General features: G+C 44.3%; 1 protein-coding gene across 8 annotated transcripts; it reads right to left on the reverse strand.

Moving 5' to 3' along the window:
• Window positions 1–618: 618 nt before the first annotated feature.
• Window positions 619–13,335, reverse strand: brd2a (bromodomain containing 2a). Of its 8 annotated transcripts, none has more exons than XM_045217422.1 (12): window positions 12,745–13,335; window positions 7,068–7,374; window positions 6,619–6,756; window positions 6,142–6,289; window positions 5,581–5,771; window positions 4,842–5,321; window positions 4,569–4,697; window positions 4,224–4,439; window positions 3,678–3,952; window positions 3,199–3,524; window positions 2,830–2,958; window positions 619–2,556 (listed from the first exon to the last, which is right to left on the reverse strand). In XM_045217422.1, exons 2-12 carry the CDS (start codon window positions 7,335–7,337, stop codon window positions 2,435–2,437), a joined length of 2,424 nt encoding a protein of 807 aa, XP_045073357.1. In that variant the 5' UTR covers window positions 7,338–7,374; window positions 12,745–13,335; the 3' UTR covers window positions 619–2,434. The 8 variants fall into 8 exon arrangements, with proteins under 8 accessions (XP_045073357.1, XP_045073356.1, XP_045073354.1 ...); XM_045217421.1 differs by having other exon boundaries at window positions 619–2,553; window positions 2,830–2,955; window positions 4,236–4,439; window positions 10,993–13,335; XM_045217419.1 differs by having other exon boundaries at window positions 619–2,553; window positions 2,830–2,955; window positions 10,993–13,335.
• Between the last annotated feature and the right edge of the window lie 531 nt (window positions 13,336–13,866).

Below are 13,866 nucleotides of genomic sequence, written 5' to 3' on the forward strand. Positions count from 1 at the left end.
AGCCATACCCATTGCTGACAGGTGTATAAAATCAAGCAGACAGCCATGCAATCTCCACAGACAAACATTGGTAGTAGAATGGCCTTACTGAAGAGCTGTGACTTTCAACGTGGCACCGTCATAGGATGCCACCTTTCCAACAAGTCAGTTTGTCAAATTTCTGGTGGGAGGAGCTATTCCATTCCAGCCATTACAATGAGCCCATCCTCCTATAGCTCCTCGCCACTGCCGCACACAAGCCTAAGATCACCATTCGCAATGCCAAGTGGCTGGAGTGGTTTAAACTCTTCCCAGAAAGTGGAGGCTGTTATAGCAGCAAAGGGGAGACCAACTCCATATTAATGCCCATCATTTTGGAATGAGACGTTTGACAAGAAAGTGTCCACATACTCTTGGTCATGTAGTTGATGTGTGTCTGTTGCTCTCAGACAGATATGAGAATAGGCTGGCACACATTTGTTTTTGCACTGACTGCTGCCATCTAGTGATCCATGTCCTCATGGCAAGAACTTCACTGTTGAAAACAATTGTCACTGATAGGAGTGAAAGCTCATCATCCCCCCTATTGTATCATTCCATGGACCCACTTTCTTGATCAAAACAGACACAAAGTCAGTGTAAAAGAGCTCTTTCTCTCTTTATTTGTAGTTGGACAGTTCAAAGTATTTTTTCTTAGAAAAGAAACAGAACACAAGAAACAACCACTCAATTGTCGGGGAAAAAGAACATAAGAGAAGAAACGCAAAAGAAGAAACCTCAGTGGTAGAAACAGTGGCTACAACACTCCACACTTTTTTTTTTCAGTCTTGCCTTTTTTCCTTAGAGCTGTACACATTTTTGCTTGAGTAGTTTTTCTTTGCCATTATTACCAATATCCAACTTTCTCCATTGCCTTCAAGTAAATGCAATAAAGATTTGGAATGTGTCCACTCAAATCCCCAGGAAATAAATAACTGATCACACATGTACAAAATCTAAATTCTCATAACTATTATAAAAAAGCTTGATTCTTATTAACTAAATGACAAAAATCTGTTTATTCCCTCCGAATCTCATGAAGTACATATACCACTTCTGCCAAACGCACTGTGAGCAAGGAAATGGTCACTACAATCATCTTCCGAAACCAGATTTAGCTCAGTTGAATAAAACATTCAGCTGCCAAAAAGTTAAAAGGCCAATTTGTTAAAATAAATAGTGTGGTTCTGTGCCGTAAAGCATTGGTATGGCAACGGTATGGGAATCACATCCAGGGGACAAGGAAGGCATGTAAGCGCCCCACTGAACCTTACTAAGATACGACCTATAAAAAGTATTTTTCCCCCAGACAAAGTGAAATTAAAAGGTGAAGTCTCATAATCTAGTTCTATTGTGCACTACCCTTGCAAGTTAAAAATGTCTTGCAAGAGAGATGTGACCATTTCAGTAGTCTGTAGACGTCACTAGACATATCTAATTGACTGAACAAAACAAGGGAAGAATCTGTTTGCGTGTGGGTAATGGTGAGTGGAGACATGTCCTCACAATTTATTTGCAGATTGGTCACAAGAAGATCGAAATAGGTCATTTACAGAGTGAAACATAGGAAAAAGTGAGTTCGCTTAAACCTTAACGGCTCATTAAATGTGTAACCACGGACAACCCTCTCAAGATGTAAAGTACATGCGTATGTTGCAGTCTTGATGCGCCTCAGTTTCTTCATGTGTGCATTTTCTACATTTATACTGAGCCAAGGTGCTTTACGATGCAGAATGATTTAAAACGCCGGCATCCACAAGATGAGAAACTAAGCAGGGCTGTGTTTACTGTACGAGGCCGTGCCCCACACATTCACTCAGTCACACACACCACCAACACACACACACACACACGTTGCCCTCTATACAGAAAAACTAAAGCCAGCCTGTCCACATCTTTACTTTCTCCCCACATTTGGGGATTCCTTAAAATTCTTCTTTATAAAAGAAAAATAGATATTTATATATTTGTACATATTATATACAGTGTGGAGAGAAAGACATAGTACAAGATGATCCCAGAGTTCTGGACCCATCCACCCTTCTTGCTTTCTAGAGCCTGTAGAGATCCTGCCATCTTTCTAGAGCCTGTAGAGATCCTGCCATCTTTCTAGAGCCTGTAGAGATCCTGCCATCTTTCTAGAGCCTGTAGAGATCTTGCGATCAGCTCTTTTTTCTATGAGACGATGCATAATCTCTCTGTCAACCCTCTAGGTTTCTAGAGCAATGAAACAACTCAGTCTTTCTCCATCCACTCTTTCTGTTGGGTCTGGCTTCTCAGAACATAGGGGAAAGCTTTAGCTTTCTCTTAATTCCGGGTCAGTTCTGACTATAGTCTGATCCGCCTGCGGCTCTGTTGGCATTTCTGCACTGTCCTATCTGGGGTTCGCGGGCCCAGGCCCGTCCCTCCGGAGCTTTCAGTCCGAGTCACTGGTGTCAGAGGAGGACGAGGAGGACGAGGAGGAAGAGTCTGAGCTGGAGCTGCTGGCGCTGAGGCGAGACGCTACGGCATGGGGCTCCACTGCACTGGGCTTCTCTGCTGAGAGATACACAGAAGGTCAAATACTTGGAATATAAGGTTGAGAAGTCAACCCACACATTTTCCAAAGACCTGAGCTGATCTCGTTCATAACTTTTTTTATGACGTGCTATGTAGGTGGACAAGGCCATTTGTTAGAGAAAAGGAATTGAGCCAGTAATCTTTAAACACATTTTGGCTTGTAGTTCCACATCTCTGTGCATGCTCTGAAATTAGTTGTCATATCTGCCGTGTCTACTCTGTGGGCAGTGATCCAGATGTATTCTGACTCACCTTTGGTTTTCTGAGGCTTCTTGCCAGAGTTGAGCTGCCCGCTGACATCCAGCAACCTCTGCTCCAACTCCAACTGCTTCTCCAGGGCCAGCTCCTCCCGGGACTTTCCTGCTCCACCTTTCTTCCCTACTAACAGAGAGGAGACCAGGGGGTTAGATGATTCAATGTCTGCATTCACCAACTGATCCAAATAAACCGAGACTAAGTCACTATAATGCTACCCAGTGAAATCATTGGGAACAGGGGAAATTTGTATGACATTTGACCGAAATGGTGACAGAAAAAGCCCTATGGTAGTGCCCATCCAGGACACTTAACAGGGAGACTATCTGAAAGAAGATCTGGCGCTACACAGGAAAGCTCTCTAACCATAGGGTTTGCGAGGCTTCTTGCGGAGGCAGGTCATGACGTATCGTTCCAGCTCGCGCAGCGTGGACGGCTTGAGTGTCTCAAAGTCTATCTCGATCTCCTCTGGGTCGGTGTCACGCAGCGATGGCTCGCGCGCCTGGATGATGTGAACCACACGACCCAGCTTCTCCCCGGGCAGCTTGTTGATGTCCAGGCTGAGCTGGCGCTTCTCGTCGTAGCTCATGGGCGACACCTCGTCCTCCTCCTCGGAGTCGTAGTGGGGGAGCATGGCAGCAGCGCTCATCTGGTGCATGTTGAGCATCACTGCCTGCGACTTCTTGGAGGACCTGAGGGTGAAAGTGTGATTTAATGATTAAATCATGATGGTGCACATTTTGTTTTTGTCAGGAATACTTTTGGGGAATTTTGATAGCATGGAGACAATAAATCATATCATGGCAGAGAGATGTTGAAATCGATTGTCAGTAGAGAGCACTCACTTGCTCTTGTTGCTCTTCTTGCCAGTACCCCTCTTGCCCTGTGTGGAGCCCCCTTTGCTGCTCTTGGTCTTGGGTGTCTTCGGCGTCTTTGACGTCTTGGTGACCTTGGGCATTTTGGGCGGCCGGATGGGTATATCCTCTTCGACTGGCACCCGGCTTCCCCGATGCTTCTCTGGCTTCTTCTTCTTCTTCTTGTCCTTCTTATCTTTCTTCCTCTTAGGCTTGACGATGGGGCCCTGGGAGAGTGCTGCCAGCTGCTCATGAACTGCTTTCAGCTGACGGGACCGTGGAGAGGACATGGTCAGTTACTGTTGTGGCAACCACTTCAAGCTCAGGCATACAGAAATACTTTTGTCTCACCTAGCTAGCTTAAGATGAATGAACTGTAAGTCGCTCTGGATAAGAGTGTCTGCTAAATGACTAAAATGTAATGTATTGTGGTGAGGATGCAGTGTGAATGTTGATGTGTGTGTGTGTGTGTGTGTGTGAGTGTCTGGTGCTAAGTGTGTGTCGTGTTGCGGTGGACGCAGGGTTGGGTCAGTCTACCTGTGTACACACCTGTTCCTGCAGCTCGGCCAGGCGGTGTGCTCGCTCCTCCTCGCTGTCCGAGCTGGGGCTGCTATCGCTCTCACTCTCGCTGCTGGGGTCGCTCTCCGACGAGGATGAGGAGGAAGATGAAGAAGATGAGGAGTGTCCACCCATGGAAGCAGGAGGGGCCGCAGGCTCGTCAGGCATCTTGGCAAAACAGAACTCAAAGACGTCCTGGAGAGAGAGGACGATATCAGACCAGTGCACTCATGTCCATTCAGCTGTATGATACTACTGTTCAAAGGCATAAAAACTCAACCAGGAAACGACATATCTCGATGTGTAAAATGTGTCGACTCGTACCTGTAGTTTGCGTGCCATGGCTACCACGTCATGGTCTGGGGGGTTGTACTTGTAGCAGTTAGAGTACATTATCCTCACGTCACCGGCAAACTGCTGGGCGTCCCTGTACTCTCGACTGTCCATTTTCCTCTGCAGAGGAAGAGTGGAGGAAGTTAACGTCACATAATTATTGACAGTCTACCTTTATGGTGCTTGATGACGCTGTGATCTACAGCTCTACCTAGGGTCCATTGTCTCAAGGATTACAAACAGGCTGTGTGGTGCGGCATGTACCTTGATGGTGCTGAGGTCCATGGGCTGCTTGATGATGTCGTGGTAGTCGTGTAGGCCCAGCATGGAGGCGTCCACTGGTTTGTAAAAGGGCCAGGCGTAAGCCGCGTGTTTCTTGGACAGCAGCTCTTTGAGAATCCCATTGCAGTACCGGAGCTGCTGGCCCAGTTTGCCGCGTCGCACCGGCTGGAGCTGCACAGAGTCCGGCAGGTCCTTCTTCGGGGGCTTGATAGGGCGCCCGCTGACTCCCCGCCTCCCTGCAGCTGCTTTGGCGCCCACCATGCCTCTGCCACGGCCCATACCAATACCCATACCTATCCCCATGCCGAGCCCCAGGCCTTGGCCTACCCCCAGCGAGGTGAGTGTCAACGGGGAGTCGGGTCCGCCGACCATGCCCATGCCAATCCCGCCAACGCCCATGGTGATGGGCATGGCCATGGTGGTGGGGGTGGTGGTGTCCGCTTTCCGCTTCACTCCCTTTTTCTGTTGGAGACAGAGACAGGTACTTGTCATTGGCTGAACACCTGCCATTTCAGATAATGGGTCAAGAAATAAAATAGTAAACGACGCTGTCAGATGATGTCACCAACTGCTGCCAACGCTTTGATCAGTAGGTTCTTTAATTTATCAGCTGCAAGGCCATAAGGTAGAGTAAGTTGTATAACAATAGCGTAGTTTAGGGGTAGGTGAACACTGCACAGGCAGTAGTTGACAGTATTTGTGTCTCGCCTGCTGCCATTACCTTGGCTGTGGGCTGTGTTGGGGGTAAGCCTAGCATAGCAGGATTACTGTGGAGGGTGGGAGGTAGGCTCTTGGCCTGGAGCGTCTGTGGGGGGGTGGAGAGCAGCGACTCCGGGGTGTCCGGCGTGGGGGGAGAGTAGGCGGACTGGGACACTGCCGGGACCTGGTGAGCAGTCGTCACTCCTCCTGGTACTGAGGCAAATGGAGAAAAAAAAAGTGTTACGCGTGGGAGATGACATGTATTCATGTGGTCCTGTGTGGCTCAGTTGGTAGAGCATGGCGTTTGCAACGCCAAGGATTGTGGGTTCGATTCCCACTGGGGCCACCCATAAGAAAAGTGTATGCATCACTAAGTCACTTTGGATAAAACCCTCTGCTAAATGGCATATTATATATACGTATATATTATTCATATTCACATTATCTGACAGAAAGAGTCAATATCAAACAGAACACATTTCCCCAAAATAATCACACAAAAATTACCCCCCGGCAAATAATCACACTCAAAAACATCCATTAACCTTACACAAACAGAATCACAAAAAAAACTCATGCTCACCTGTGGCCCTGCGTCCTTTGCCTGGCTTGCCCGGTTTGCCCCGCGGGGGAGGAGGGGGAAGTTCTATTTCCTCCTGGGGCATCTGGGCAACCTTCTGAAGGAAAGCCTTCTCCAGGGACTGGGCCATCAGAACAATATCATCTGTTGGCTGGGAGACAATCACAATGGAAAAGTTTTACTCGGCTGGAGAATACATGTAGGGCATAGAACTTCTCAAAATAGGATGTGAGATCTGCCTAATTTCTATCAGATAGATTATATCTACAGACATTTTAGACTGTTTATAAGAATGTTTATTAGTGACATATCTCTGACAGCTTCCAGGGATGTAAAATATAAATAGATAATATGATGTAGAGCTTTTGAACTCAAATGGAGTCGACTCCCTCTAGTGTCCTGCCAGTAACCATAGTTGGTCAAAGGCTCATTTATGACTGTGAAAATGTTGTGGTTACAGCATGTCTCTCTCACACACACCTTATTATAGATGTAGCAGTTGGTGAACATGGTGTTGAAATCCTGCATGCACTCGCTGGCGCTGCGGTAGTAGTTGTTCTCCAGGCGCCGCTTGATGGTCCCCATGTCCATGGGCTGTTTGATGATCTTGTGATAGTCCTGAGGCAGAGAGGAGCCAGTTTACTTAATGCTGCTGTACTAATAATAAATACACTGCGCTCTACAGACCTATTCAGCACTGTATTGTCTGCAAGCTTGAGAAAAGCTTTTATAAAACTTCCCAACCTAAAATAAGAATATTCTAAAAACCTTAGTTCTACAGTTAGTTATGAAAACGGTGACATCCTAATATGCAAACAGGATGATAACACTATTTGAATATCTATAAATATTCACAGTTGTCTGTCTTTTTTTGGCTAAAGTACAATGTGACTGGGCTCTCTGGAACAGTGGCTTGCAGAGACACTCACAGGCAGGCTGAGCTTGGAGGCGTCCACAGGCTCATGGAAAGGCCATGCGAAGTGGTGCCTCCACAGGGACTTAATCATGGCTTTCTGGAGGAACTGCAGCTGGTTGGTGGCACGGCCCTGACGGTTCGTGTCGGGCACTAGGGGCCGTGGCGACCCAGAGGGGGGAGCTTGCCCGTGGGGGAGCAACGGCGGGCCCTCGAATCCCTCAAACAGCAGTGACGGTTTCCGGATGCGCTTGCCGGGGCCCGGGGGGCCCTGCTCCATCGCCATGACACCCTGCAGGCCTACGTCGACCCCGCCCAGGGAGCTGTTGACGGAAAGGGAGGAGGGAATAAGCATGGAGCAGTGGGGCATAGAGAAGAATGGGGAGGTGGAGAAAGTATTGGATGTGACACAGCAGTCTTTGTAGAACAAGCCTTCTACTTAGCTAGCCCACTCTAGACGTCTTACATGAGGACAGGTTAGCAAAAGTGAGTCACGCGCCCTCTCACCATGATTGGGTTTCAATTGAGCTACGAGTCACAACTGCCTCATCAGCATTGCCAGAAACTACAGGATTAGCCTCACTACCGGTACCATCAGAGGCTGTAGAAAATATGATACATACAGCAAACTTACACTGGAATCTGGGTGTGGTTTCGGGAGTTCTTGGACAGCTGGCCTCTGGCAGGCATTTGTGAGGTTCACTTTACGAGTTGCCTAAAAGCTTACTCAATACACCATGACAAGGATGTCGAGGCAGATTTAGTTTTGCATTGTTCCACCATAAACCCAATGACTGATGAATCCTTTGTGCTGGCAGTGGTTTAGTGCCCCTGGCTGATCATATCTGTGGGCTGAAGTAGTCTCAACAGAAACAGTGTTGTCTGTTGAAACTGTGATAAGAGCCTGGCTGGACATGCACAGTAACTACTCATACCAAACATAAAGTAACATACAAGCAGCCTGTAAATTGAAACAGTGAATTCAAATGAATGCGTTGACCATTGTACTGGTGATATGATCCCATAGTCCTGCCATTATACATCCAGAGGCTTCGAGGGGAGCAATACTATAGAAAAATGGGAAAGACAACATTTGCATGCATTTAACGGCCCATTTCTCCTGTCTCCCTGGCAACGAAGCTAACAAGTCTGTTCCATTGGATGGTAGGCTGGTATAACCATGGTAACTAGGCCCTACCCCCCCACCAACACTACCTACAATAGAGACAACGTAGAAGTCCAAGTCACTTGTGGTTTGTGCATTTAGCATTATGATTAATATACAATGTGTGCATGTGTTAAAATAAATCTTAAATTGAAGGGTTCAAGAGTGCAGTGATATCTACACTCTGCTCACAAGTGACCTTAACCCTGTTCAAGTGCCCTATTGACAAATTAGCAGAATTATTTACATACACCATACCTCTGAATTAAGGGAAAAGTTTATATACACTAGTAAAACAGTGCCAAAATGTTTTGCTTTGTATCAATGCCTTGTGTTATCAGCATTAACTATGTGTACATAGTTGACCAAGTATTTGTTGGCAATTAGAAGCCACTTACAGACTCTTGGTGCGTTCATTATTAATGTTACCTAGAATAAACTACGTTCTCTATAGGGACAAGCTAAGAAACATGGAAAAGTTCTGTCAATCCCCACTACTCCAATTATACAGAATAACCAATCAATTTGGGTTTGGCTGAACCGATTCTCTAATCTCTATCCAGATGCAGTCACTTTACACTGCTTTCATTTACATAGCTACCTCAAGTACCTCTGCACGTTGATCTGGTACTGGTACTCCCTGTATATAGAGCCATTCTTGTGTAGTTTAATTAATACTGTGTTAGTTATTTTATACACAAACTCTGCATCGTTGGGAAAGGTTTGCAAGCAAGCATTTCACTGTAAAGTGTACACCAGTAGCATTCAGCGCATATGATAAATCAAATTTGATTGTGCTGAATCCATTTTATGCTCAACTGAATATCAAGATAGCCAACCATTCCATAGTGTAGGGTCTCGCTATGTCCCTTCATTTGGGACTAGATCAGTTGGGCTGCATCTTCCTCATAAGTGAACACAGGAGGAAACTACTTGAGCAGAATTGAATATTCACCTGTAGCTTACCTCGACAGGAACCCAAACAAATGAACACTACTGCTGCACACAGAGCCTATTACTTAACCAATGTGGAAGTCATGCTGTCGTGATTGTTCCTTTACCAATTCTACAAAATGAAGACCGTTTCTTGATGACAGGAAAACTTGGTGTAGCCTATACTGACCAAGAGGACAATCCAAGTCACAGATAACCTCTCCCTTATACAGTTTAATATCAGCTGTTATTCAATGATACAAGTTGGAAAACACATTTGACATTTGATGTACTTTATTATAAAAGTTGAAAAAGTTTCAAAACACTTACGTCACTGACACTTGTCAGCAACAAAAACCTTATCAATATAAGTTAAATTGTACATGTGCTACATTTCCTTTAAAAATAAAACGTGGTGAAAGGGAAGACTTTACTACTATTGAGAACTTTGCACTGGACTAGTTCACTATTACGTGAGCAGTTATATATCACTGTCAGATTACAAACGATGTCCAGTACTGTTGTAACATGTTAGTCAACATCTAACTCACATTTTATTTGAATGGTCACAAAAAAGTACACAAAATACATATAAATTGCAGGTTTGGTGAGTGGAAAGGTAAGTGGACTGTGAGGCCATTGCAAGCAACTGATGGGAAACTATTTCCGTCCAATTAGACACGTGACTTGCACACGCTGTTAAAAATACCATTGCATGGACCTGGCGTTAGGCTGAAATTATAGGATGACTAAATTATCAGCACTATACGTAACCGACATGCAGCCATGAAATGTAACGTTTACCAAACATTTCCACAAAACAAATGGACTAGCCAGCTTGCTAACTTAACTAGCTATCCCTCCCCATCCAAATATAAGAGAGCTCTCCAAATAGCTCCAACCGGTAACGTTAGCTATCTAACCAGCTTACCTTGTCTACCAAGCCACCACTAGCTAGATCTACTCAAACACATTGATGAGTCAGTAGCTAGCTACATTAGCTTGCTAACGTTAGCCAGTACTGTGTTATGTGATTAGCAAAACGCTGCAGCTAGTTAGCTTTTACTCATTCGAATTTGTCACCTTGAATTAGCGGAAACTAGTTACTTGTTAACTAGCTACCTAAAGCAGACTTCCTCACAATTAATGGCCGTCTGCTAGCTAGTAGCCGTACCCAGCTAACTGACACAGCAAGCCTATCCCCATGGTAGCTAGCGAGCTAGGTACCTAAAGCAGACTCCCTAACGAGCTAGGTACCTAAAGCAGACTCCCTGGCAAGCAATGGCCGTATGCTACTAGCGTAGCTAGTAGCCGCATCTAGCTGACACTGCAAGCGTGTAGCCAGTAATAATATACAGTCACAATGTTAAAGAATTTAGCTAACCAACATTCACCCAGCCACTAACAGTTAGTTAACCAACAGGAAGATACAAATAAACAGAACGGCTGATAGTTATGCTAGTGTAAATCTAGTTGAGCGATATCAACAACTAGTTCGTTTCTTACCAAGCCAGTCTGGGCTATGCAATACTACAGCAAGGACTAGCTAGCGGAGACGCTGGGAAGATGGCGTCGGTGCAGTAAAATTTAAACGACAGTCGTCCCAAATAATTGTCTTATTTCGCAGTTTGACGAAGAGTGGTCATATCCTGACAAATGTCCAGTATATTATTTTTCATTGCAAAAATCAATATAAACGCTCTATGCCGGCTGAGCAGTCATGGATGTACACCCAGTGTACATGTCGGTAATCAGAAAACATCAGTTTATGAGTTAATCCTAATCTTAATGCAACAATATCCTCTCAGATCGCAAACTTAAAGTCAATTGTTCCGATCGGTACCTGTCATGGGGCGGGTTTATGGCCGTCTCCATCAGGATGGATCCGGATTCTGTTTAAATACCAATATTCAAGTTCCTGCTTTGCCCGTCCTTTCCACCAGCCCCCAAAGCATTAGACTGATCACTGCTTCAGCGAAATGGCAACTCACGTCTACGCCCGATACTTTATAGACCAACCATTCATTCTATTGGATACGGTAATTTAAGAAGACCACGCCCCGTATTTTCTATTCGCAGTTGAACATGTCCGCCAGAGTAAGCACCCCCCCCAAATACGTTTTTATATTAACCTTCTCATCCAGCCTATTCGCAAATTGTTATTGTCAATCAAACAAAATTCTCGTTATTACTGGCTACCCCTCCCATCACTCAAAAAGTATATATTTTTTACAGATTGTTTAACGTAGCTACGCTTTTACGAAATGCGACATACCAAAACCCGCCCTTTCACTCATCAAATTACATTACGTCAACGTGGGCACAGCAACGATAATGATTGGTCGCTGAAACTCTAGCGCGAACTTCCAGAGTAAACAGAAAGCACGCCATTGGTTAGCGAGTCCGGTCACGCGTATCTATCAGATGCCAAACGTAGGCGGAACGCTCAACACACATGTTTCTCTCCGAGTAGCCGCATTTTGGTCCTTCCCAAGTGTTGGAGCGCCATCTTGAAGTGCAATGAGTGCGCACGAGCTTTACTGTCTGCATACAAATTATTTGCTTATAAGATGGTGTCACAAAATGTACAATAAATACCACTCCCTGCGTTGAAACAAAAAGGCGATCATAACGCATAGTTGTAAGCCACTCTTATACCAAGTAAGATCCACGCGCTGTTTAACCAGGATGACTTAATTTACAGACAACTGAAAAAGGCTATCATTATCCTAGGCCTAATATTTCAGAACTCAACCAATGCCTACCATACTACTAATAGCGCAACATTTGATGATAACTCGCACTGAAGCTGTTTTAAATGTCTTATGGAGGATAAGGCAAACTTCAACCCTAAGCCAAAGTGGCAAAGGAAATTGCCCTCCATTGAATGACACAGCATTTCTCAACTCTTGCTGAAATGGTTATCAAAGCAGATAAGAATTTCGGATTACAATCACTTTTATAAGAATTACTATAAGAGACACTTCAAGCACAAAGGTTGCATCGGTTTGAACAATTTTAGAGTCATGTTGCTCAACTTCAATAACACCCATGTAGGCCGCGATTTGAACACTTCAACTAAAACTTAATTTATTAGCTTTACAATCTTCAACATGAGCTGCCCAGAGAAAATCCAAATTAGTTAGTTATCTACATTCAGACAATTAACTAAATCCCCAAACAGTTCCTATCATATACCTACAAGATACTCATTCTACCAAGTCCACGTGCAACAAACTAGAATGAATTATCAGCAAAATGCCAACATTCGACAAAAAAAAAACTCGTACAAGTAGTTAAGAGCTGTACAAAATGGTTCCCTAATGCTAAAAGACCCATCCCCCACACCAAGGTTACACGTTCTCTCCAATGTCACTCAACTAAATACTCACGATTTTCAATATATACGGACTAAAGTTATACATTTAAAAGCCTCTAAATACAATGAACCTTGAATTAAACCATGAATTAATGTGATCTTAATCTTGAGTAAATATGGGAAAAAAAACATGTTGCTAATTGATTCCCAGGGTTACATAAAAATGAACTACTAAAAATCTCGATTTATAAATCCATTATGCAGAGTAAAACTTTCCTTCAAAATTCTCCTTGTCCTCCACCACGATCGTTTTTTTTTTCAAACACATTTCCCTCAAACATGTCCGACTTCTTCCTCATTCATTGAAGTGGGGGGAAGGGAAGTCATGTGATAAATACGTTAATGGCGCAATGTACGGCAAAAGTTGTAGGCTACACACTGCTCCAGGGAAAAAGATATTGATGTATCCGGAAAATGTCATCTTGCCGTAACAAATGATATCCTTTGTCCACATGTTGCTGTATTAAAGTTAATTAGACAGTATTGTCCATAACTTTGCGAAATCCAGAACAAAGGACATACTTTCGGGTATCAAAGCTTTGCTCCGATAGGACAAACCCAAACCACGTGGTGCGGCTTGGTTTTACAGGAATATTGATTGAAACGTTTCCTCGACACAACTGCAGTAATCCATGCAAGCAGACAATATCCATTTCCAGGTTCAACACGACCCTTATATTTGTTAGAACCGCAGATATTCTCTTGACAACGTTAATATGTTGGTTGCAGGCATAGTGGCTTCCACTGCGACAGCAAACTGCGCATGCGGTAGATATGGGTGAGCCAAGTGGAGAGTGGGAAATTGCCTCTATACAGAGTAGACTGTTCTAAGGTCAGTTTTCCATTTGGAGAAGGCAGAGATGTTTTGTTAGGAGCTGGGGATCTGTCTTCACTCAGGCAACATCTACATTGAGCTGTTACTGAATGAAGATTATGAAAAGATGAGTATTTGTGATGTATTGAAAATGTAAAATAAAATGTTTGAAAGAAAGAAGATTCAAGTAACAGTGGGCTAAATGTTATATGATTGTGGGGAAATGATTGTGATTGTGGGTAGTTGTTTAAGACACAAGTGCAATGATCACATATGCTGAATTTATTTCATCTCCAAACTACAAAGAAATATACATTGTTATTTTGCCACAAACTCAAATGTCTATAGCATGACAGGTCAGTAGGCCTATGAACCACAAACTGAGATATCTAGGGGATATTCTGATCAACTTGACTTGGCCATTGCGGTGTGATCTAATCAGGCTTCCAACAGAGAACAAGGTGTCCTTTGTGCTTTCTCAGGACTTGAAAAATGCTTCTGAAGTTGCATGCTCACACCCCACC

Source organism: Coregonus clupeaformis, unplaced genomic scaffold (assembly GCF_020615455.1).
Source record: "Coregonus clupeaformis isolate EN_2021a unplaced genomic scaffold, ASM2061545v1 scaf1055, whole genome shotgun sequence".
NCBI lineage: Eukaryota > Metazoa > Chordata > Actinopteri > Salmoniformes > Salmonidae > Coregonus > Coregonus clupeaformis.

Coding starts and splice junctions, on each gene's coding strand:
- brd2a (XM_045217416.1), bottom strand. CDS start 11,024: ATGGAGACGGCCATAAACCCGCCCCATGACAG. Junction 4,698..4,841: donor TGGACCTCAGCACCATCAAG/GTACATGCCGCA, acceptor CTTCCTCTGCAG/AGGAAAATGGACAGTCGAGA. Junction 3,525..3,677: donor AAGAAGAGCAACAAGAGCAA/GTGAGTGCTCTC, acceptor TTTCACCCTCAG/GTCCTCCAAGAAGTCGCAGG.